General features: G+C 38.4%; 1 protein-coding gene across 1 annotated transcript in view; it reads left to right on the top strand.

Moving 5' to 3' along the window:
• CDH12 (cadherin 12, type 2 (N-cadherin 2)) overlaps positions 1 to 26429 on the top strand; it is a 95493-nt gene that overhangs the window by 55085 nt on the left and 13979 nt on the right. Inside the window, exon 7 of the mRNA XM_009883162.1 lies at positions 19609 to 19745. Within this exon, the coding sequence (XP_009881464.1) occupies positions 19609 to 19745 (137 nt within the window). The remainder of the gene's footprint in view (positions 1 to 19608; positions 19746 to 26429) is intronic.

The raw sequence follows: 26429 nt of genomic DNA, 5'->3' as shown, positions 1-26429 counted from the left end.
CTACATCTGCCTTGGCTAAGGCTGTGAGGACGTGATTGCTGACCGACATGGATGGCTGTATTCAGCAGGCTTCAGCACAAGTAAACCCCTGCGAACAAAATCTCTCATTTACTGGTATAGGTTATTTTCCTGAAATAAAAGAGAGAGTGGAGTTGTTATACAAATGTAACATACTGATTTTGCTGATGTATTTCCAGCCACATTAGAAACTGTAAAGTGAACCAGACTCACGTACCAATAAGGAAGCCCCTGTGCCGACATGGTCTAAGATGTAGGCAGTCATTGCACACACTTCCAGTATCAGTTCATGCTGGACCTACCTGACTTCAGGAAATAGTTTTATTCCCAGACTTTCATGAGCAATATTGCAGATACAATCAATCTTCAAATATTAATGTTTATCAAATGGGACTATGATGGAACAGGAAAATATCACTAGTGTCTACTGAGTGCATATACATTCATGCATATTTGACTACAAATTTAATTTGGACTTTTTAATCCATGTTTATTAACTATGTGTACTTCAAATTGTACAAAAACCATGCCAGATGATATGTTGTAATCATATGCAAAATTTAACATGAAACCATGACTGTTTAGCTCCTGCTTTGTCAATTCACTGTTAATTATTGCTTAAAACTATTACTAATTTTGTTTGTTTCACTACCTTTTTTACTTTTTAAATACATTCTTCATTCTTTTCTAATACAGGGATGTATTTGTTCATGAATCTGTGACACATTCCTTCCCTGAGAAAGGATCAAAGCCTTCAGTAACAAAGACTGAAGTGGGAACCTTTTTCCCTGGTGGTAGCCTATGAAAATAACCCCACTGAAGTCAATATTCTGTTGGAAACCATACTCTCTTGCAACCAGATAGAAAAACTTTAATCATATTGTTGAATAGTTTTTCATATGACAGCAGAATCATTTAAATGTATAACCACTCCTCAGTGAGAGTTTTTTATTTCACTAACCCTCCTAGGAGACTCAAGTGCTTTAGTTACTGATCCTGCATTTGCAACTAGACAGGAAAAATCATCCTCTCGTGATGGTTTCTCCATACACTGCGCTCACTGTAATATTGAATCCTAAGACCTTGAAATCATTACTTGGGTGTCCAAATGCCCATCTACAGTTAAAAGACCAGGAATATTATAAAACACCCTTGCCTTTCAGTCTCACTGCTCTACTTGCTGATCCCTTACACCAGCAAACTGCAGAAGTGCTCTCAGCGTCACTTTTTATGAACCGATTCAGCTGGTTCATGCCCAGGGAAAAACATGAGCTATGTCCCAATATTACCAATTTCTCAGAGGCACCTGTTCCTCCCCAGAAGTAAGCCACACGTTTAATTCAGTGGACTTTGGAGGGAGATACTTTGCTTTAAGGTGAAGGATATGTTCCAGTAAGCCAGTTGGCATGCTGAGGTTAATCTGGAAACCTCTCCATGCAGTTCTCTTCTGGCTTTGCAAGATCACTTATTTCTATCAGTTTTCATGTTTTGGTCCTGAAATCTCTTCCTTGGCTCTCATTTACCTGAGGATATATTTGATTCTCTGTATTCAGCTTGATATCCAGCTTTTTGAATTTAATGATATGATTCTTACTAATTTATTGGAGATCTGACCACGCATTTATGCTCTGGAAGAACCTACCTGTATCCAAATGCTGGCTAGTCCAAGCAGAAAAAGAAATTATATGCAATTGTTAGTTACTGATGTATTAGTGTTCAATATTCCATGTTTTATGTTCTCTAACTGAAAAAAAAAAAAGTACATGACCAGAAGTTTGAAAGGCATAAATTAGTTTGAAAGAGTTGCATGTGATTACAGCTTCTTAATGTATCTTAAGCAATGATGCTCTTTCAGCTGTTTAATATCTAGATCATCTCATAGAGGTAAAGAATAGCTCCATCAATTTCATATCTTTAAGGAGTCTGAGCATCTTCTGAGTAAATATGCCCTCTAAACAAACACAGAAAAGCAAGTAATGTTCTTTGAGGCAACAGCCCGTACTATTTGCTGGGTGGCACAGTTTCTCTACAAATTCATTCATTTTCTCTGAAATGTTTTTCTAGAGCAGTTTGCCCATTACAACAACAACAATATCAACAATTCGCCAAACAGTAGAGACTGGGATGAAAAGTCCAATCTGCACTGTATGTAACAGAAGTCAAAACTCTGGACACCAAATCAGGCTAGAACAGCTCACATGAAAGGAAGCAGCACTAGTCACAGCAACTAAATCCACATTAGCAGACAAAAACTTCAGTTCTGTTATGCAAGACACATCAGGAAGGGGGAGATAACAGCTAAAAATGAAGACTGGATTAATCTGGTAGAAAAAGGAAAATATTCTGCTGGAAGCCATTAAAAATGTTGAGGTTCATATTATTTTTCTCTTTTTTCCTGTTACTGGAATCAAGTTTTGGGACATGTTAGGAAATTTGAAAGGTTTGTTTTGTGGGATGATATTTGTTAGAGACATTGAAATGAAATGGCACAGAGCACACATTCAGTAAGAAACAGGAAATTAAACACAAGGAGAAAAGGGGCCGCAGGTATTTGACACCTCCAAGGGTGACTGGCTTTGAAGATGTTTTGGAACATTACCCCAGTGCACCTGATTTTCAAACTGTGTTAAATCTGGAGTTTATGTGTCTCAGGAGAGCTATTTTGTCTGTTCCCATGTTATCCATAGTGCTGGAAGAAATGCTCAGCATAAATGTTAAGACGAACATGTACTTTGTGGCCATTAAAAATCCCAAAGCACTTCTGAAGAGAACAATGATCTCATGTTCTTCTCAGACTCCTCTAGTTTATGATGCTTACAAGCTGTCCAGGGGAAAAAAAAATCATCTGTGTTATAGTGTATTACTGTGTGTGTAATTTGTAAATATGCAAACATTTTTAGTAAAGATCCTTGTACTTCTGATACAAGGAATTTTAGGACTTCCTAAAAATCACTTTTATATGTGTCCATACAGCATGAATGTTATTGGCAGAGCTGTCTAAATAACAAGAAAGTGCAAATGGATGGCAAGACTGAGTTATCTGCAATACTTGATACAATAGTGAGCTTTAACAGTGTGTGTGAAGCTCAACAACTTTGCACTGACACCTTTGAAGATGTCAGATTTCCTTGGAGATTATCTTCTAGCATAAAGCATGAAAGGATTTTTGCCCCTGATGTGAACCCAGATATGACTCCAATTACAATGAGTTTCATATTCTGTGCCACAACACTGCCCTTCAGATCTTCTCTGCTTGACTCAGGAGTTTTGCTTTATGAACCACAAGAACCACTCAAAGCAGGAAAACTGTGGGGACTGTGCATTTTCCTGTCCAAGTCCAAAGTCATGAAACCACACTATTAAAGAAAGAAAAAAGTCATGTGTGCTAGCCACAGGTCAATCCTGCCCTCGGTATCTTGGGGACAAGACTGTATTACCTACATGTGCTTCCAAAGGAAAAGCCTTATTTATTTTCTGAGCTAGTTAACAGTTGTCCAGAAAATTTTATGGATAGGTTCTGTTTTCCCAGTGTGATACTTTGTCATGTAAAGATCAAGAACATACAAATAGTAGGTTTCTTCCTGAATCCTTAAACAGTTTAACTTAATGTACAAGCACAAACAAGATGAATCAGTTATGTAACATGAAAGTGCTTGACCTTCCAATCCCATAATTCTTCTGGGTTGTTATTTTTTTGTGCATAAACTTTTTGAATTTGTTTTTTCTTCAAAAAGAAAAATCCCATCCTGTGACATCAAAATGTATCTTATGCAGACATAAACATGGACACATAGTTCCACCACCTCAAGCCTCTTCATTTAATAACAGATTAAGTGATAACTATTTTTCTGTGTATGGTATCACACTGGAGGGGAATAAGATGCTTTGCCAGTTGGTTTTGCACAAATAAAAGATGGTGGAACTGAGGAAATATGGTTCCTTTTTAGCTGCTCTGGTGAGTTTTGCACACTTCTTGCTCTGTTACCTCCTATCTGTTTCTGTTGCAATTTTAGGTCTACTCCAACCCTTGCCTTTTACTGAAGTGCCAGTCTCCTCAACCACTTTCAAGACCTCTGTTCCAAGTTCTAATTTATCTGAGCTAACCAGTGCAAATCTCTGCAAGAGTACCTCTCAGTTTCTGCTGCAGATGCCTTGCTATCTTTTTCAGTCCTCGTAGTAGCCAGTGTTCTTATATGTCCTATGCTCTGGTAGTCTAATACCAGTCTCCTGTTTCACAGTCCATCTTTCTTTTTCCCGCATCTGGTTTCTGCCATTTTCCTCCTGAACCACAGCCCATTAGCTTCACTCTCATCCTGCTCTACTGCCTTCCTTTCTTCTGCTGATGACAAATGTCTTTTTTAATCTCAGTGGCTTGATGTATTGTTTTTTTCTCTTTGTTCCAGTTCCTTTGATCTCCTTTCTAGAACTATAGAAACTGGGTTTCTACCTCAACATTTTCTCTGAATCCCAAGGGGTATATTTGGCTGACACATCTGCTCTTTCCCCATCAGCCTCCCTAATTTCCAGTCTGATTTGGCTCAGTGGGCATTCAGCTACCGTATATACAACATCATCCACATCTACCTACCTTCCAGGAACGCTGGAAATTATATAGGGCAGCAAACTCCTACTCCCTCCTCTTACTTCTGCCTGACTTTCTGACTCTTCCTTTGTTTTCTTCTCTGGCTCCTAGATGTCTTCGTGACCTCAGGCAATCACCTCCTCCACTCCGTTGTCCTCTTCCTGTAAGTTCCTCCCAATTCGATCCCATGTAGCGCTCTGCCGCTCTCTAGGTTTGAATGAACTGGCTTCCTTCTCAGCAATTGGGTGGTTTTAAGGGACTGAACAGAGAGGTGACTTCTTTTCAAACACAAGGTGGAAAAATCTTCCCCTTCTGCGTATAAACTGTCTTTCAAAAGGAACTGTTTTCTTGCAGCTTAGTGAATTCCTGCTCTTCAGCAGTCACAGCAACTGACTGTATCTCTCTGCTTTACCTTTACCGTGAAGCAAGATGTGCATAACAAATTATTATGGTAATCCCCTTCATGGTAGCTTAAATTAATATGTTTTATTTCACATTTGCAATGGATTAGGTGCACGCAAGCAGACAGTTACCACAGCTCAGTTGACAAGCGACTCAGTTGTATTAATTCAAGGACTGTGGTACCTCAGTTCCAGTGATCGGCTTGCAGCTACTACAAGTAGCCACTACAAAAAAAAAAGTGCAGATTTGTTTTAGCCTTAGTCTTAAATCTATAGACTTAAGACTGAAGTCAGACACTGTTCTTTAGTGGGAAAGGTAAATGTACTGTTACTCATTAGCCCTCTGTGATGCTGCAGCATGTTCACTGGGAACAGCCAGAGGCTTGAGCTGAAAAACCCTTGTCATTTTGGAGCACCTGCAGACTGACTTTTTGTTCTCTGTGGGTTTTCTCAGGACTGGCAGAAAAATGGACCAAAAGTGAGTACTTTCTGGCACAAGTCAGAGAGCCTGCACTAGAGGAAAGTCAGACCTTCCCAAATAAAATATTGCTAGGATTCATTTGACATGCATAAATTTTCCTAGATCAACTCCTGGAAGCACTTGCAGCATGAAATATTATTTCCTAAGTCCAGCGAGTCAAAAGCATCTGAAAACAAAATTTGAAACTGAAAGTGGCCAGTCGCCTTTATTTACAGCCAGTAATTCATCAACTTACTGAAGCTTGTGAAAAACAGCAAGTGATCTTCAGTTGGCATATGCAATTATATTAAGCTATAAAGCGTCAGTCAGGAATTCAGAACTAAAAGTATGTGTAGATCCAAGAAGTTAATGGACTACTGCTTTCAGTGAATGACCTGTTTGTGAGGGAAGTGGATGCTGAAAATCAAGAAGTGTGCATTCAGCTCCAAGGCAGAAAAGAACAACTTGGCAGGCAAAGCTTTTAAATTAATTGAGAATAGCTAAGAAGTCAGAGTGAGGGGAAAGGAACAATGAGACCATAATAGTTCTGGCTTACTTCACAGCACTTGTACCACCCGGTGATGTGATTTCACAAAGCTAGTTCACATCCCAGAGGCACACACTGTAATTTTACTTTAGCTCAAATAATAGTCTTCCTGATTTTTGATCAAGGGCTCTTATTCCAAATTTCTCCAGCAATGGGTTTCTCAAGAATTCTAGAAAGCAATTGTGAGATTAAAACAGAGGTTTAATGGCTGCAGCAAGCTCACCTCAAGCTATGAACCTTTCAGGACTTGACACTAAGAGTATTACAAAGGGTCAGGACTTAAACCAACGTCTAAGAAAAGTTTATGTGCTACAGGGAAGCATATTATTCTGCACAGTGGTATACAAAGTCAAACTTGAAACCATCTTCCTAGCATAAAATGAAGCTTCTCAACATTTTTAATTAAAGCTCTTACGTCCCTTTTCAGAAGCGTAACTATTTTAACCATCACAACCTAGTCAGATTCCAAGTCCTTTCAATCTGAATTTGTCTGTTAGGTCTGTTTGCAAACATTGCCTTTACTTTCCTGTCCTAAAACGCTCAAGTTTATTATTGTGTTTAAATAATTATTGCATAGAGTTTCTTATATATTTGGCAATTTTTTTTTTTTTTTTTTTTTTTTTTTTTTTGCTAGCAGGCTTGTTAGTGAAGTTTAAACAACAGAGGTTTTGAGAGTTATACACTTTTGGGGATCTATGTGTTTGGAAGTTTCAGTCACATCGTGACTGTAGATGCACAGGTCTCAGATACTTCTGCTTTTACTGTGTCCAGTACCGGGCTCCTCAGTACAGGAGACATGGACATACTGGAGAGAGTCCAGCAAAGGGCCATGAAGGTGATGAAGGGACTGGAGTATGTCTTCTATGAAGAAAGGCTGAGAGACCTGGGACTGTTCATCCTCGAGAAGGGAAGGTTCAGGGGGGTCTTAGCAATGCATATAAATACCTGAAGGGAGGGTGCAAAGAGGACAGAGCCGGGTGTGCAGGTCAGCTCCAGAGGTCCCTTCTAACCTGAGGCCTTCTGTGATTCTGAGACACAGGCACAGTATCGCCTAAGATGGCTGGGTGTGAAAAAGGAGCAAAGATAATCTAAATGCAATGCTGAGGTTCAGTATGTGCAAACACTAAAGAAAATAATTAAAAAGACTGCTGTCAGCATTCATGTTAATAATAATTCTACGGATTTATAACAACAGATTAATTTAGGCAGTAAATCTGAAAATAGTGTGAAGAAAACACAGTGCAGAGATTCCAGCTCAGCTAGGAGGAGAGAAAAAACAGTTTTAGAGGCAAATGATGGGACCTGACTTGGCTCAGACCACCAGCATGGAAGGGGCAGCGAGGAGGTGCTTATCTGGCAACTTCTGCCTGCATCCCTCATGAAATTCGTAAAACCTTTGGAAATGTGACTGCATACTTATATTGATCTCTGCAGATTCTGATTCCTTTACACATGCAGAGGACTGGAGAGGAGAAACGAAAAAGGAAAATGCAGCAGCTCCTGCGCTGTCAGAGCTGTCCTGAATAATCTTTTACTTTTTGGGCACTTCACCAAACCAGCTTCAAAGCAACAATGCAGCCTCCAATTCTTGACTTCACTGAGTGTTTTCTCTTGCAGATACAGCTGACAATCCAAGTGGGTCCCAGCTGAGGATCTAAGCAAGTGATAAATCCTTTACTGCATGCTGCAGTTTTCTCTAGAGTCAGCATGATTGCTGTTATTTGCTTTTTCTTTGATTGTGTCAGCATCAGCATTTTACTTCAGCTTTTTTTTCTGGGGAAAAATATGAGAGATTTGTTCAGATTTTATTATCCAAAAGATTTAGAACAGAGCTAATATTTACATGATGCAAAAGCAAAGCAATCAAAGATTATTCCTGTTGAATTTATGTCCCTAGGAATGCTCTTCTCTATAACAGCTATGCTACTTATTTCCTCAGCGCTTTATCAGAGGTCAAAGCATTTCAGGCCAGGCATGGGAATGGAGGCCCAGGAAGCATCTCTGTCTTATCCCGTGCTGTTTAGGTCACATGCACCCAAGTACAAAATAAAGGTTCAACTTCTACTGAAGCTGAATATCTGATGGAGTCATCCTATCTCTTTTCCCCCCGCTCAGCTTTCTTAAGGGTTGGGGGGGGTCCACTCAGACTCATTTGCTCCCTGTCTTTCTATACTCACTCTACCCATTAATAGAGATACTGATACACATCCATACACCCGTCCCAGCATTCCCTTTCCCCATCTAAAGCCAGCAAAGCAGGAGCTCTGCTCTCCTCTTCACCAAATGTGAGAGGCACCCTCCAGTGCCTGGGTGTCTCGGTGAACGTGGGTGGCAGGTCCTTCGTGCTATGGGCAGGATGAAGGGGGAAAGAACAGACCATGGGCAGCAGTGCAGAGGGCAAAAGTACACCTTTGAAAATCAGGGTGTGACAGTCTTCAGGGCCTGTAATTTGTAGTGCTGGTAGAGAAAGTGCTCTACTGCTTTCCCACCATAGCAATATTTACTGCTAAGCCTGGAGTGAGGGGGTTAAGTGCCTTCTGCTGCTCACAGTCCAAACAACTGAGATTTAATTAAACTACAGGACAAAGCTTTCCCTCTGCCTGGCTGTCTTGCAGTTCTGCCTGCTCAATGAGGCAGGAAAAATGATGTTAAAACTGAATAAAAACAATGCATTTTCGAAATGACAACGGCTTTTGATAAGATACTCAACTGGTAATGAGAAATGCAGAGCAGACAGCAGAGCTGACTGAAGGGTTTGATAAGCAAATGAATAAAACCTTTAAAGAGAGAGGAGGAAGGAAGCATGGGAATCTGTAGACAGGCAGAACTGGCAGTTTGGGAGGGCTGATAACTGAACTGCAGCACATTTTATTTCCTATATTGACTAGCGTGTTTTACTAAAATTCTTATGTAAAATTTATAAGGCTTATGAAAAGTTTAACAGCTTCCCTCACTTGGCTCTGACCCATCGTTAGAGTCTGGCTGTCTGCAGCCACTGCTTCCCTGTCAATTAATTCTGTGTAATGGTCGATTTTCTCCAAAGCAGCAAAGTATAATTTGTTTGCACTGATATTACTCATTCCAGATCAGCTAAGCTACTGACTGCTAAAATCACTAATCCTTCACCCTCCTGATTAAAAACACAAAAGTATGCAGCCATGTATGAAGGACTATGAACCCAGACATGTAGTATGCGGTAGACTCATCTGTTATTTTTTCATGTGGAAGATGTTGTGTTATATGAAAGGCGTGAAGAAGACAGGCATGGGACATTTAAATGATTGTTTGCTCCTTCTCCCAAAGTGTAGCAATTCCATCTGTCCTTCTCTACAACACCACTACCTGATGTGCAGTATAGACAAGATTCATTCTGGGAAGACTGGAGTACAGCTCACAGGATATCAGTCTGAGAAATTATACTGCTGAACTCCTTTAGAAAAGGGGGAAGAGGAGTACAACTACTTATTTGGGCTTCCATCAAAATAATAAAAAAAAAATCTCAGCTTTTTAAACCAAAATGCTTTAACAGACCTATCCTTCCACTAAAGGACTTCACTTCAGTTAGATGTTCGAACTCACTCAGCTTGGACTATTACAATAGCTTTACATCAGTGCTAAGTACCTTTGAAAATCTCTACAAAATCATAAAGATATATGACATTTTGCGTAGAGTGATCAAAGAAAAGTCATGGTAAAACTCTCAGAAATATTTTAATATATCAGTAAACTGGGGGGTATATTTATTTTTAAGTGTGGCAAGTGTGATGTGGTACAAACTGAAAGACAATTCTGCCACTTATATAGCATTGCCCACACAGGCATCTCTAGTTTTTGCTGCCTGTGAACAAAGCAATGCCACTAGGACCTTTCTACCTATGCTCACCTTGTTGTTTTTGTGTTATTAAATGGCAGTAAATGCACTTAGAACAAGTTAGACCAACTACAATGGCTGCTTATTTTTCGGTTGCATCTGAATATGCAACCTTGAGACACTCACTTCAAAGCATCACCCATGAGAGGGTTATCGATATCAGTTCTGCAAGTGCAACTGCCCATTGACCCACTTTGTGAAACAGGTTAAGTTGGAAAACACCTGAAACCAAACTACTTCTTTACAAACTGGCCTGTTTCATTTTAAAAGGAAATCACATTTGTGAGAACTGTAGGTCTAATAGTGATTGGAAGCAGGAAGCGAGGTGAGGGTGAAAGATAACCACTTAACCTGGAACAGCCGCAGAAGCCCTTCTGTGACTGTGTCTGACTGGGCAGTTAGGAGGGACATTATGTTAAGATTTAATGGCAACAGATAGTACTGAATGGTGGCACTGGGTCCTTTTCACATTTCAGCTAGGGTTTGTTTTTTGTTTGTTGGGTTTTTTTTTCTTCACATCTAGTAACCCCCTACTAAAAAAATAAAAAAAAAAAAAATAAAATTAAGCACTGAGATTATTATGTATCTGCATGGGATCCAGCTGGTATCTATGGGATTGCCCAAAGGATAAGATCTGACAGCAAACCAGTCAAGGTTTCCTTTGGTTTGACCTCTAGTGCCTCAGCAGTGTTCTGAAGATATTCAGCAAAGGTACAGAAAGCTTCTGCTCCCATTAAGGGAGATGGCTTAATAAATTATTTAAACAAATAAACACAAAAAGGCAACCTAGCAGAACAACATCTGTTGCTTTGGAACATTATGACGTCCTTTACATTTTTTGGTCAATGACAGGAAAATTTTACAGCAAAACTTCAAATGTTATTTTGCTGTTATTAGCATTAGATTTTTCTAATAACTCTTACTATGAATATATCAGTTTATGTTTTTATGTGACAGTAGATGAATCTGACTGGCTTTATTTTCTCTAAGCAGAATATCACAGTATTAAAACCACAGCATTAAAACTAGGAGTTCTGCACAAAAGAGATTCAATTTCTGTTCATTATATTGAGAAATTTATTTTTTATATTAACAGAGCTTTATTCAAGAAAAAGTATTTTTATTTTATTACATATATCTAACCTTTTATATAATACTTTGTATGCATACAGTACAACCGTTGCCGGGTTGTACAGCGTAAAGGGCACTTAAAGAAAGGTGAGAAGAAACCCTGTAGCTGTATTGCCACAGGATAATGTGAATGATATGAAAAGACAATTGCCTGCTACTGTTAGGCAAGAAGTGCATTGCACCTTAGTTTGTATTATCATGCTGCACAGAAAAAATGATATTTACCTTTGCTGCTCTTATAAAACTTCATGAGACAGCATTTTTAAGTTAATAGAAAACCACAAGACTCAGAATGAAGGGTAATCTTTAAATGAAATGAAGGTATGAGAAAGAAACTAAAGTAAATTAATTCTAATTCAAGTCCTTCCAAGGAAGACTTAGGAAATCTAACTATTTAGCCCTAAAAGCATAAAACTAAAATATAAATAAAAAATAAAATATTGTATTACATCTAATTGTACTTGTTTAAACCTCATTGTTTCTCTAAGCATGCATAGTCTTCAGAGGACTTGCTTTAAAAATGCTTGATTGCACCTTTATCAAAATCACGGCAATCAGTCCTCAGTCTTAAATGGAAAGGAAGATACTTTCAGTAATCAGCAGAAGAGTTCGACACTTACATTTGAGAAAAGTGATAAAGAACTGACTTAGAGTTTCAAATACGTATGTATGTACATACGGTGATATGGTATTTTTGAGTTTTATACAACAATAACTCAGAGAATGGATCATCTTAAGAATTGCAGGAAGGAAATCTCAGTGGCAGGATGGGATTTTGGAGGACAAAAAGTGTTTTTCATGTTTCAGCACATTGCATTCTGTAACATTTTAATCTCTTTCAGGCCTACTCGAAGTCTGAATTTCTTCGTTGTCATTGTAGTAGTGATTTTTCTGTTTCCCTACTTTTTGATAACTGCAATCTTAAAAAAAAACCTTTTATGTTTATATTTTAAAATATTTGGAACTGCACCTTAGAGCAGATTTGAGTATGATTATCATGAAGACACTGTTTCCTGGTATGTATCAGAGTTTAGCATTACAGGGACTAATGGGATTATTCTGTCCATCTTTCCAGAAATTTTAGTAGGGCCTGTTGCAATAGGACAAAGAGTAATGATTTTAAACTAAAAGAGGGTGGATTTAGACTAGATTTAAGGAAGAAATTTTTTACAATGAGGGTGCTGAAACACTGGAAGAGGTTGCCCAGAGAGGTGGTAGGTGCCCCATCCCTGGAAACATTCAAGGTCAGGTTGGACGGGGCTCTGAGCAACCTGATCTAGTTGAAGAAGTCCCCGCTCATTGCAGTGGGGTTGGACTAGAGGACCTTTAAAGGTCCCTTCCAACCCAAACTATTCTGTTATTCTATGATAAATTTTCCTTGCTGCACAGTCACTATTACTTTACCCAACTTAGCTTTGTGGTACCAAGTGGCAGAACTCGTACCAGTCCTCTTGTGTGCAGCATAATGTACATCACTGCCAGAAAGATTTTGCTGCCTAACATACATTTTCCCTTTCTTAATTTTGCCCCTCTACTTCTCTGTGCTGAACAAAATACTTTTTCTTTCTTGGTGTTTAAGCCCTTCAGCTATCTATAGACCATTACCATGTTTTCCTTTTGTCTTGTCTTACACAAGCTAAACACAGTTTAGTTCTTTTCATCTTTCCTTATAGCTCACGATGCCTAGACCCAAGACAATTTTCCTTGTTCTTCTGTAAACTTCCTCCAATGTGTTGATATCTATCTAGTGACATAACACCCAGGACAAAATTCTGTTGTAGAGGTGTCATTTTCTCAACATCTGGTTATATGCAGTAATCTATTAATTTCCAGCCACAGCACATGATTATTCTTACTCATGAAAATTCGTTTGAATTTTCAGGTAGTCAAATCACACCTAAAGTCTCATTTGCATTCTTCTAATCCCTCACCCCTTTTGCCACTCTTGCTTTATATGTTTCTTTCATCTATTCAATTATATATATATTGGAATTACAAAAAATCCTCACTAATCACAATTCCTAAATGTATTTTATTATCTTTCGCTTATGTTTCTAACTTTTTAGGTTCCCATCTATTATTTCTGATATGATAGGTGGTATTTAACTGTCCTGAGTTGCCATAAACTCTGAATTTAATTTACCTGCAATTCAATGTTTAAATAAAACTTAAGTGAATGTCACATGCACAAATAATGATTTATCACTTTACAGCAAATTTTTATTTCATCCCTCACCTTTCTTTGCAACATTTTTCTCCCAGAAAATAAGTGTTCTATCTCACTAGGTACTGGAGTAAGGAATGCGCTTTACATCAGCAAAATGTGAGTTGAGAGAAATTGAGATATTTTTATAAAGCATCTCTTATCAACCAGGTTATTTGTTCCTCTCAAACTTGTCGTGGTTTGGGCCAAACTAGCCAAAGAGAATGTATGACATAGGCTCTCTCCCTCCTCTCCTAAAAAAAACTAAACAAAACTAAAAAAATCAACAGGAATTTTTGAGGAAATGTTTATTCTGCATGAAGGCACAACGAACAGAAGCCATTAACCTTCAAATGCCTAATTTCCAGTTGTGCTGAGCTCATATTGCCCCTACCTTTTTTAACTCAAGGATACTCCTTGCAGTGAGGTACCGAGTAATTTAACAAGAAAAAGAAGAATCACTTAAGTCCATATCTTCTGCAGTCAGTCACTTAGCTATCTCTGAGGATCTTGGCCAACAGATCTGATATTTTACATGATACAAAATGTAGTCTTCAGTTACAGGAGAAAAATTAGCAGGACAGTTATCCTTTCCCCCTTTGAATATCAGTGTTAACTTTGTCTTATTGTTGTTGTTGTTGTTCCCATTTCTTCCCATGATCTTTCCCCCTCGAAGCAGAAAAAGTCTGTTTCTGTAAATTCTTTTATTCCCTTAATCATTTAAGACTCATAGTCCAGAGTAGCTCATTTGCACACATTAGCATTTCATACATATTGCTCATTTGGTCCATATCAGCAGAACTACTTTCAGTAGCAGAACTACTTTGTCTCAAAGTGGTCGAACTGAAACCTCTCAAGTGGGTAATATTAAACAAACCAGTTTCAAGAGCTAAAGTACACCAACGATCAGCCTGGACTGAGAAAGTCACCTTTAGCTCAGTTGACTGAGTTGCTTAAGTCGAGACCTGCATCACAACCAGCTCCTCAGGTGTCTGCAGGGTGATGCAAGCACTCTCAGAGATGCCTTAGTCCATCCGAGGGCTGCAGGCACCTCCTCCTCCCACCACTGACCGGCCACAGGAGCTTTCTAGAGTGGCTGAGCAAGGATGCAGCACTTGGAGAAGATCAGAAAGGACTGGTGACACTACAGAAGAGCACCTTTAGTGAAATTAAACTTAAAAAGAGCCCAGCCAGTCAAGACACTACAGAAAGTGAACGGAAGGATCTTTCCTCTTTCCAATATGGTTCAGTTACAGGGAAAGGCATGAAGTACATATTTGAAGTTGGAAAAAATTGTGGGTTGGAAAAGTACAGTCAAAAGTGTAGTTTCTCTTAGAAATTATACTTCTTTTTATCTCATCACGTCAGGAATTTTATTACATCTAAAATGCTTCATTCCAACGCTTGGGTTTGACAAGCTGTAGTTGGAGTAATAAGATGCTTTCTAAATGAAGGTTGGCAGTGAAATTATTCAGAGTGTACACAGAAAATTTGTGGCTTGGGTTTTCTTAGATTCACAATCATAGTCTGCTTAAGGTACAATTTCACAATAGAAATTGAAATACAGACAAGAATATTTATGCTGGTGAGCAGTACAGATGATGAAGGACAACTCTGCTTCAAATATTAAAATTAAACGAATGCAGGAAAGTTCCCCCACCAACATTTTTTTTCTTTCCCCCCCCCTTTTTTTTTTTCTTTTATTCTTTTAGAAGGCTGGTTGCTGTTACTGTACTCTATTTATGGAACTGTAAAATAAAATGGAAAGCCAGTAATTAAATGTTACATGTGGTACTGCTCAGTGAATTGGATGACTCCTTTCCATTTTCATGCCAATTCCAATTGAATAATGCATTTCTTCACATGATTTTCTGTATGCACGCTGTTTCAGTAGGAGCAAACTTGGTCTAAGTTCTTTCAGTGCAATGGCATCTCTCGGGGAACGATCCATGCTTCCCTTCCCTGCTTACTATACAAACCGTGAAAAAGGGTGTGGACGGCATCTTTTCTTCACTGTTCCTTTCAGCAGCTTGGGCAGGTCAGAGCTCTTCTCATGGTCACCATCTCTGCACCACACCTATCGTCTGTGTTTTAACACTCTTTGACTAAAAATCCATCAGGGTTTTACTTCTGTGGCATTTGGCCTTAATCCCGCCAGTCCAGCTTTAAAGCAATCTTCTCTTCATCTAAAATACACAGACTTATATGTCTTACCTTGGTCATTTCCTGACTTGAATTGAATGTGTGTAATATCATGAACAAGTTTTAGGAACTACATATTCCATTTCAGATGGTCAGATTTTAGTGGTGTACCAAGTGTTCCATCTACTCATCTTTCAGGTCCAGTATCAGAAAGAAAACATTGTGGAAAGAAATATTTTTTCTCCAGATTCTTAAGTCCCCTCATGCATCTCATAGGCAGTGATATGACAGAGCTATGCAAGACTGTTACTGCTTGTGCTCTTACCTTTTAGGAGGTATGGGTGTATATGGGCAAGGTACTGCAACTCTGCTCCTTTAATTAGTCTCGGAGACCTTGAAGTCTAAAATGATGTCAAAGCAGCTTGTCTGACACCTGGATGTTGCTTTTCAGTATGGATGGATGTAGCCATCAGCTACATGTGAGCACAAGCAAGGACAAATACACCAGGGTGTCTCTGGGCTAGGAATGCACGAGAGAGCACTTAGACCTTGATATGACCCATATTTCACCATGCCAACGTTGTGCACCTGGTAAATTTTTCTGGTATCTCTTGATTCTCTGTTACTTTCTCTACATTTATGACATCCCCTTCAAAAGAAGACCTGAGAGTGCTTCCATCACTAGAACAATCCCAGCAACCACAACCACCTCTTAAGAAGGTGCCCCTATGTTCTTGAAAAGCGTAGAACAAAATACTTAGGCCAGTGTTTTGTGACTGTCCTTCCTTGAGGTCAATAAAACTCTGTCAAAAGAGAGCTGAGAAGAGAAAATGATGCTGAACACTGATGGTGGCTGTATTATATTTTAGTTGGTGGAAATATCAACAGAAAATTTTATATTTATGTGTGTTTATATTGAATGCAAGGGTGATTGGAGTATGAAATTGTAACAGTATAGGTTATTCATTATCAAGGTAATACTAGAAAGACTAGAATACTCAGCTGAATTTTGGAAAATAGAAAAATAATGGCTATTACCTTGTAAAGGACCTTCTAACTTTCTCTTCAACTCCCCTTTTTGAGCTTAGTCCAAGCCATGATATGCTTACTTCTGCAAATTTTGGAGCAGTTGGTGAAAGCCCCACTAAAGGCCAATACATGGGCACACAAGTGCATACTCTGTATTGTGTTTAAGCATCAACTAAAAATAATAAAAAGGGGAAAAAAGATAGTAATATGCATGCTGTAACTTGTTGTATGATTCCTCTGTTGCATTGTGTCACCACTGCTGTCACTGTCAAAACAAAACAACAAAGAAAGACTTTGGCAAGGTTTACAAACTTTTGATGAGGATGGACCCCACTGTTCCCAAGGCCATCCCTCCTAGGCAGAGGAAGCCTTCCCCTCCACATTTTTAAGACCAAAAAACACAACCCAAGTCCTGAGCTTCACAGCCTCCTTAAGCCTCCTGCCACCTCCCATCCCTCCTAAGCATGTTGTCACACATGTTTCCATAGCAGCAGCAGGACAGCTGTCCAGTTCTTTTATTCATGGTACAACGGTCTGAGGCAACCACAGTTGTCTGCTTGACGGCTCAGAGTTCTTGTTAGCCTCACAAGGGTGATCTGCTGTCACTCACGTATTCAACAGCACTCCATCAAGCACTCTGCTGTCTTCAGTACTGCAGCTAGAGTTGATACAGTCTTCCCCACTGTCCTCTACTCTTCAAAAGAAGATGACCCTTCTTTCAGGGCAGTGCTCTGTGAGACCCCATGGGCTATGCACAGCCTTACCGTTTAGCCAAGATGAACGCAAATTATTCTTGGAGCTCCTAAGAGGGCAGTGTGTGTCTTTGTGAACACTCTGGATGACAGTCCTTCAGACTTGACCCTTAATATTTTATAAATCAAATATTTCCATTCTGTCTCTTCTATCCTACTTGATGTACAAAAAATATAGCTATTCTTGAGAAGACCCAAAAAATGCCGGCAACAGTATATCCTTCCACACTTATCCTCCCCCCGCTTCAATAATATAATCTGGAACGCAATCTGCTGGGTAGTATATTCAGGGAGACATATAGTTCAAAGTTTCTTCTTCATCAGTGAATATGAAAAATATATCAATGTCCTGGTACTCAGAGCTGCGAGTCAGGCCTGTTCAGCTGTTTCTCAAAAATAATACTTGTGTGTCCTATATCAACAAGTAAGGCTGAGGCTGTTCTCCCTAACTTTTCAAGGAGAGAGCTGCCTCTTGGGATTAGTGCAGTTATCCATGATCTGTCTTGCAGGGACTCTGAGCAGTCAAATGAACCAAATTCAGTTGTTTCAAACTGCTAGACCATGACTAGAAGATCTAGACAGCTGTCCTAACACCAGTATTTCAACAGTCTTCCTCTTTGTGTCACAATCTAACAACAAATGTCAGGCTTTATGTCCCAGATACCTGGGTTTATCTCTGGAAAGTTGTTCAGTTCCCACAGATCCCACTCCCGGTGAAGCCCAGAGTAATCCTGCCATTAGTGTCAGCAGGAGTAGTGCTTGTCCTGCAGTGCTTATTGTGGACTTTGATCCTGCTGATGCATATGTTTAGGAGTAGGCATACTGGGCTTGTGTGTTAAGTTAATCACCTATGTGAATGCTTGCAGATAGCCGATCAGATTCTGATCTTACAAATATTCATGCTTGAACTCGGCTTCAAACGCAACAGTGTTCAAACTGAATATGTTTTCTGTAGTTTCAAGGCCTCCTGGTGAAGTAGGCTATCACCTACACTGTGCTTTGAACTAGGTCCTGTACTTTCTTCACTGGCTTGTACTGTGGTGTGTAGGGTACTTAGACAAAGCGCATCTTCCTAAGGGGAAAGATTAAACAAAATATCTCCAAAGGAGCATGATACCTTATTTGTGATTTTTTGCACTATTCAAGTCTTCCTTAGCTATTCGCATTCTTGAGTTCCAGTTTGAGACATTTTCTTCAGGAATATGTTATATACCCCTTTCTACCATTACTTCCTTCTACAGAAATAAACATAGTGTTTATCATTACATTCCATATATGTTCTTTCCTTAAATCGCACTAATCAGAAAGGAAATACTAGCTTTTATTCTTATTCTTACTGTTTTACATGCAATAAGGTGTAATAGGCACAGTCCTCTGGCCCTTATAATCTTCTAAATGTACTTGTTGTTGAGTGCCATTTAGTTCTTATTGCCTACTGCTCACAAATGGCTTCCTCAATTTCATCCTGCCTAGTTTTTGAGAAACATCATCAAGGTATGAAGAGACTAACAATGAAAAGGAAATTAGTAGCTGGCGGCACTGCATCAGAAAAATTATTATTCTGTTATGACTACAAACAGTAGCATCAAATGTGAAAATAGACTTTCAAATTAATTAGCATTTAAGGGAAATGGGTTTGCAATAATTATCAGATTGCTTTTAAGCAGCTATGGTTACAAGCACATCTCTGCTTTCTATTAAGTCCTTGCTAGGGAAAAATAACAAATAAATACAGATTTTGAGTTTTGAATCTGTTCTATGTTCACACTTTTTTACAAACAAAGGGTCAGGAGAATAAAAACCCAATGGTATTGCTCTGTTCCTCACAGCTCCAGCTCCAGTGAAAGTTGGTTATTCTTCCCAAAGGCAAAGAACCTTTTATTGCTCCTATAGATGTGGGGGAGTAACCATGCTCTTCTCCATCTCTCATACTATGACTCTTCCAATGATCCCTTAGGTGAGGGATCTTTAAGTAGACTGTGCCAACAGCCTGTATACGTCCACTAGGACACCTCTTTGCAAGTCCAGTGAGGCTACTTCCAGCCTATTACAGCTACAAATGGATGTAAAGAGACCAGATCTGAATCACTCTTCATTGCCATTCATATCTTAAGCACTATTTCAGATATCTTTTCTCTTTTTCCCTCTAAGCCTATCTAGTGTTTTCCAAAGTGACTGGTATAAGTGATCAGGGTCACAGAAGCTGTGCATCAACGTCTTGGGAGCTCAAAGATTTCAAATAATCTGAACACTAGAAGTACTAAATCTTTTATTATATCCCATCTCCCCTTGAACATTCCAACTCTGCAAAAAATAAATAAACAAATCATTCTTTATTGTCTTCTTCCTGCAAGGATGATAATAGCTGGGAAGAGAAAAATAACAAAACCTGAACTAGCTAGACTGCTGTTATGATAAATGAGTAATCTTTGCACATTTGCATCTCCTTTGTTTAATGTTTTTCACATACAGATATTTCATCGATTGGAAGAATGATGTGGACAGCTACTTTACAATAGATGCTACTGAAGGAACCATTGCTACTAATGAATTACTGGACAGAGAAAGCACAGCACAGTACAATTTCTCTATAATTGCAAGTAAAGTTAGTAAGTATGACACAAACTGAATTAATATGCTAATGTGGTATTTTTTTCAGAATGTAGTGCTCAGGCATAAATATGCTGTGAAGAGTGCATGTATCACCAAAAGATTATTTAAGAAGGCCCAATAAATATCATTTTGCCAGATTCACTGTGAGGCTAAATGTGATGTTCAGTCTTGTATAGTAAGCTTTTTTCTAGTAGCCCTCATGTAGGCACAGTGGCTTCAGAAGCTGAAAAATATTTTGTCATCACAAAGGGCATAAGGAGCTGTATGGAGACCTTTCAATTCTTATTTCTGATTTTGTAACACACTCCATGTGAAATTAGGTTAGTCAAGTAACAGGTCTGTCAATCTGTTTTTTGAAGGTAGAAAAATGTAGACTCATTTGATTCTCAGACAAAAAAATACACTAAAATTGAGTCCAGATTTAAGGCCCTAAATGAATCAATCTGTGTGCGGCATCTCTGCTCTTGTGTTTTCTCTCTGCCCAAGACTTTATGCCAAACCACTTGTTCTCTTTTCCTATATGATTTGTGGTGTGGGGTTTGTTTTTTTTTTTTTTTGTTTTTGTTTCTTGTCTTTATGTTTTCTCCCACTTAGCCTTTTTTTTTTTTTTTATAAGAACTCCCTTCTTCCTCTGTATTATGTAGCTGCAGGTTTCTTAATTGCCATATGTCCCTTGCATTCCTCCTTCACGACCCTGTCAAACTGAAGTCTCATAGGTGTATGCCACTCTTTGAATACAAGTCTTCTGGTCACTTAGCAATTGTATAAAGGCCACAGAAGTCTTTCTGTTGATGTCAATAGGCTGTAGAAGAGAACCTCTGCTGTATTTCCTATTCATTCTATATTGTTTATGTGTCCAGAAATGCAAGTTTCAAAAGCAAAGAACATGTTTTCCTCAATGTATTGCTTGGCATCGAGTCTTCAAAAAATAATACATGCTACTAACAGGAAGAGGGATATTTTGGAAGCAGAGAAGATATACATTATTTAAAATAAAATAATAAAGTCTCAGTTGTAGTTATCTCAAAAAGAACCATAAGCTCATTCCCTGCAGCCTGAAAATATAATGAGGACACCAGTCAAATGAAAACTTGAATTTTTTCCATAGCTTGGAAAAGGAATACACTGACAGAGGAAAGTAATCTATCACTCAGTCATTAAGTATATTGAGATACATGTGCATGTGTATATTGACAGAAAGTCCAGCAAAACTGTAAGTTGTTTCCAGAGAAACTGAAAGGCAGGTAGATGCAGAAGGGAGGTCTCGTAATGGTCTATGTTTCAGTAAAGTTTAACTGTTTAGATTTACTGGTGGACAAAGAACATTTGAGATTTGTAATTTTTTTGCTGATCTTGTTTCCAACTTTAACCCCTTGGAAATCACATAACAGGTAGAACAAATGTTCGCAGACAATTTTTAAAAAACAACTTTTTATGCTAAGTCTACTCAAAAATTACTACAGAGCTACAAAATATTTATACATTGACCATTATCCATAGCATTAAAAACAATTGACATACCAGTACTACACCAGTAATTGGCAATATTTTGGAGGTTTTGAGGCATATTAACTGTCAAAGCTTTATATGCAGTAGTCTGACTAAGAGTTAGTACAGAAATAAAGGCTGGGGTTTGAAGGGTGACACACAGCACACAACCAAAAAAGGTTAGAGAGAAAAGAAAAAACAGCTGAAGAAAAAGAGAGGGAAAAAAATACTATATTTGAAGAATTTCTGCTAATAAAAAATTGCGACTTGTTCGGTGCTGATGTAGAAACACTGAAACTGCCATGCCTTACTAGTGAAAAAGTGCACTGAACAGTGCCTTGACATATAGATGATGTCACCTAAGGAAAGTGGCCCGGTATTGCAACCGGTTGCATAAACTTGTGTCAAGAATGGTCACTATTGTTTCCTAAGTATTTTCAGTTCTCCATTACCTTATCTCTTTAAAATAAACAGACTCCAAACTAGCAAAAGGCATGTTTTCTGTTACTTAAAAAACTTTATTGCTAAAATAGGCATTTTGCCTTCCCACTGTGACAGAACAACAACATCAACAACAACAAAACCCCATTTTTTAGATACACCTGAATGGTCATTCTGCAAATTATCTTTTCTTGAACAGGCAAGTTATAAACAAAGACCACCAACTTTATCCCCATAAAGGGAGAGAGAAAAATAAATTAAACCAGCTTTGCTATTGTTCCCTGATACATGGAAAATGATGTCAAGGTCACGAGCAGGCTTGCATGGGCTCCCTTCCTGGGCCTTAGCCCTGGGGCCTTCTAAGTCACTGTTCCCCATTGTTCTTCTGTAGCTTCAAAATGAAACACTGTATGAATCACAGATGATACTTGTGTTACATTTTTTCTCACGGCCAGTAGAGTCTTGAAGTAATATTATGACTTTTGAGCAATCAAGTTACCTTTCAAACAATGGCACAAATGGCATGCAATTTAGATAGCTAAACATAGGAGCAGGCAATTGATAGATGTAAATGTAGAAATGGATGTAACATTGAGGCTTTTCTTATAAGCTGATAAATCCTACCATTATTAGCACTAAAGCATCACTAAAGCACCAGAAGTTATAATTTGTAAAGAAATAGATTTAAAAAATCAGGCAGAAGAGAATTACCTTGTGTTTATTAAAGTAACCTTTGCTGACATCACCTATTGCAGAGAAATTGCCGAGGAAAAAAAAAAAAAAAAGTCTTGTTCAAAAGCCTGGTTGTTTAGGAATTTGTAAATGGTTTCATGTCCAGTGTCCTCATTCTGCATTCATTTGACATATATATTCATATATATATATATATACTGAGATTATTCTTCCCTAAGTTCCAGGTCCTGCCCCTTCATCCTTGCCTACACCAGGCATGATGCAGGTTAGCAGCTTAAAGAGAGGCAGAACTTGGACCCTTAGCAAACAGTTAATTATGAAATGGGCTTGTTCTAGGCTTGCTTGTGTCAACTTGTGCACTCACAGCCAGGGAAGTCCTGGTTACCCAGCAGTAACACAGTAGTATATCTTGCACATGGACAGATGCTGCTGGTTCCACATGGGGAACTGGGATAAGGGAAGTTATTCTACCCAAGTTAAGCAATGACCAGCTCTGACCATGTGGCATTATATTGTGATCTTTATTTCTAACCCTGAAAAATTTCCAAACGTCTGATCTAAACACTGTCTGGGTATCCATCTCCAAATAGCAGCACAACTGACTCTTGAGAACATCTCAGAGGTGTACCAGTGTGGAGTGATGGACAGCGTACTGTCATGTTTAACATAAAACACCGTAACTTTATTCTTGCCGTTGTTAAAGAAGCCTTTTCCAAAGTAGAGATCTTTTTTAAGTGGGAGGTGGATGATTGTTCTGCTGGCATGCGGATGATGACATGGACAACCTGAATGCAGAAGGGCCCTTACCCATCCGTAGAAATAAAAAATCAGCCTTTATATAGAACAAAGTGCATGAACAGGGAGGGGATGTTTGAGACTCACTTTTTTTTTTTTGCCCCATATCACTTCCCAATTTCTCCATACTTCTTTTAACTCCCTGACTATATTTCATTGGTGGTTATCTTTTTTCTTCTTAGAATAAATCAAGACCCTGGTAGCCTTCATGGTTGCTTTTTCTGAACATTTTTGATCCCACAGCCTCCGTCCAAACTAATAAATTAAACATGGCTTGCATTCATTTCAAAAACAAAGTTGCCATGGAGTAGCCCATTTCTATGCCATTAAACACACCTTCCAAACAGGGTGCCCACGTGTAAATCGATTCTTTGAGAGTGGTCCCCCTCCCATACTAACTCCCAGCACATGCATGTGAATTGTCCGAAAGATCACTAGTTGCCCCAGGCCAAAACTCTGCCAATGGCTGCTGTAAAAACAAAACTGAAAAAAAAAAAAAACAAAAAAAAAACAAACCAAAAAATCCAACCCAGTGCTCAAAAATTTTATCAGTGTGCTGCTTAGTTACCTAGTACAGAAATGGTTTTTGCATCTTACAAAAGAGGAAATAGGTAAGACGCATAAGATCTTATTTCTGCTTTCCCCTCCTCAAGGTTCTAGTTAACATTGAAAATAAATATAAAGTAACCATAACCCTTCCTGTCCAAACCATCTTCCCAACTCCTCTAACTCTAGGCACAAATTTTATGACTGCTAAAGAAACCTTAGATTAAATGCTAAAATGGGGTTTATCTTCTCCTGCATACCATAACTGGGATTAAGGAATCACCAGTTCTCCTTAATGGTCAGTATCTACTTTCTCAGATACCTCGGATTTTCACAAATTCATTAGTGAAAATATTTTACATATTTTCACTCCTGTAGTATCCTTGAACCATAAAGATGTTAACGGATGATGGTACTCAAGCAAAAGAAGGAAGTGGGGTTGTCACTGTCTTACAGACAGGAGAACTGAGGAAGGAAGAAGCTAATTAATTTGCCTGTATCTTAGATACAGGCAGAATTGAAACATTAAAACAGTTTCTTAATTCCTAGGCTAATGATTTAACTGATTTGTCTTCTCATCTGTGTAATCTGTGTTTAAAAGGCATGAGCAAAAGTTTTCAGTGATTCACTCACTGATGCCAGCATGCATGTCACTGCTGTGCTCACAGGGCTCAAAAAGATTTCATTTTGAGACAAACAGCAAACAAAACAGAACAAGAGGAAATGGAGGTCAAGTCTGGAAAGTGGTATTTGAAATGCAATTCTTCATCCTTATTCACATCAAGTATTACAGGTCTTTGTAACTGTATATGAATTCAAAGCTGTACATAATCTTCTTGCAATCTTTCTTTATATACATGAGTAGTTAAACTGATATTAGCGCAAACCACACCATGCTGGTGTGTCGTTCTTTGTCATGCCCATGCTCCCATAGTGTCCCCATTGATCACATAAATAAAGTTAAACCCAGAATTGGGTCCATCTTATGCTGTAGCAATTATGTTTACTTTTATGTTTGATTTTTGCTGACCATTTATGCAAGGTAAAATTCTACCTGGCTAAAATATTTAGCAAGAAAAGATTTTTTCCTCTAATATATCTTTCAAAGAATCATAGAAAATAAATCACAGACTTTCAGTGATAAATAAATGTAAAAAGTATACTTGTATATTTCCAAAGGATGCTATCCTATCATGATTTTGAGGGAAGGCAAACTGTTAAGTCCCTTTGTTCATTTTAAAAATATACAGTTCCATAATATGTACACTGTTCCAAAATACTGAAAAAATAATTTATGTAAGATACTTCAAAAAATATAGCCTAAGAAGACTTGTTATAGAAAGTGATATGTTTAATAGAAATTATCAAAATTGGCTAATATCTTCCATTTACGTGGTGTGTAAGTTTTCAATACATTTGTTCTTTTACTGGAGAGGCATTGTTAACATATTTCTAAGAGGAAAGGAACTAACAACTATGCCTGTACTTCCATGGCAATGCGTTAATCTCTAATGTGTTTGAGGAACGTATCCTGAACTCCTAATGTTCAGTGTTATCCCTTAAAATAAACAGACAAAACCTACAGAAAAACCTGAGTTACTCCATGTGAGCTGCTGTGTTCTTTGCAGTGGGTACTGCTAGGAAGGGAGTTTTAAGTTAGATTGTTTCGGCCAGTAACTGCATGAACTTGACCTCCTTAGGGCTTTTCTGTTCTATATATATAGAGCAGGGGTCCTGCCCTCTACTGACTAAAATAACTTCTTCACACTTTTTTGTTTCATGTTACACAAAGGAACCAATTCAACTGTGAGCAAGTGATCTAGATTTCTTCTGGTTCTTCAGGCACCTAGAGAACCACTGCCTAATTCCCAGCTGCAAGACCAAACTCTGTCTTCATTCATACTGCACAATGCCTTTCTCCACAGAGACATTCTGCAAGTAGGGATGATGCTGAATAAGAAACGAATGAAGATTAAAAGAGATATTATTAGATATAGTCGCTATTCAGTAGATGTGTTCATAAGAAGGAACTACAAATATTGTGTAATTTGGATAGTGGGGTTTTGTGGTTTTTTTTTCGATTCCAAGATGAGTTTGTAGGATGGTCAGTTTATCCAGTACTTGTAAATGGGTAAAGTACATTTCTGTTTGCAGCTGGTCCTACTAAACTGGGAAATCATTGGGGAATACCTTTTGGCTTTGACAGAGGCCTCTTGAAAACACTTCATTTAGTAGTTCCTAAGAACAAGAAAGAAATCATCTAAAATTTCTGCAGCGCCAGTGTAAAGAGACTTTGCCCCTTGCTATGTTAGTTGTAAACAACAGAAATGCAGAAGTTTGTACAAACTATGAAGTAAGCAGCTAATGCAAACCATTTGAGGGGTCCATTTATGTCTGAAGATTCAAGAAAACTATTCTTGTACTTAACCATGACCCTGTGCTGTCACTCCTATGCCACCCTGATTCATAGCATAGATTTCTTGAATAGTTAACTGTGTCTGTATAGTGGCTGCCACTCTTCTTTAATGTGGAAGGATAAAATAATTATCCTTTTGACTCACCAGCTAAACTGTTCTTTACGTATCTGCTATCTTGCAAGGGTTCTCAGCGTAAAGTAAAAGAGTATTATCTCCTCTGTATTGAATTTGTGTCTACTTTCTGTCAGACACTGCATTTGCAGGTAAACTAGCTTACAAAATGCATCTAGTGACTGATGA

The sequence above is a fragment of the Charadrius vociferus genome, unplaced genomic scaffold (assembly GCF_000708025.1).
Source record: "Charadrius vociferus isolate BGI_N301 unplaced genomic scaffold, ASM70802v2 scaffold153, whole genome shotgun sequence".
NCBI classification, from domain to species: domain Eukaryota; kingdom Metazoa; phylum Chordata; class Aves; order Charadriiformes; family Charadriidae; genus Charadrius; species Charadrius vociferus.
Note: the sequence above shows the minus strand (reverse complement) of the source record. Positions and strands in the feature narration are given on the sequence as shown.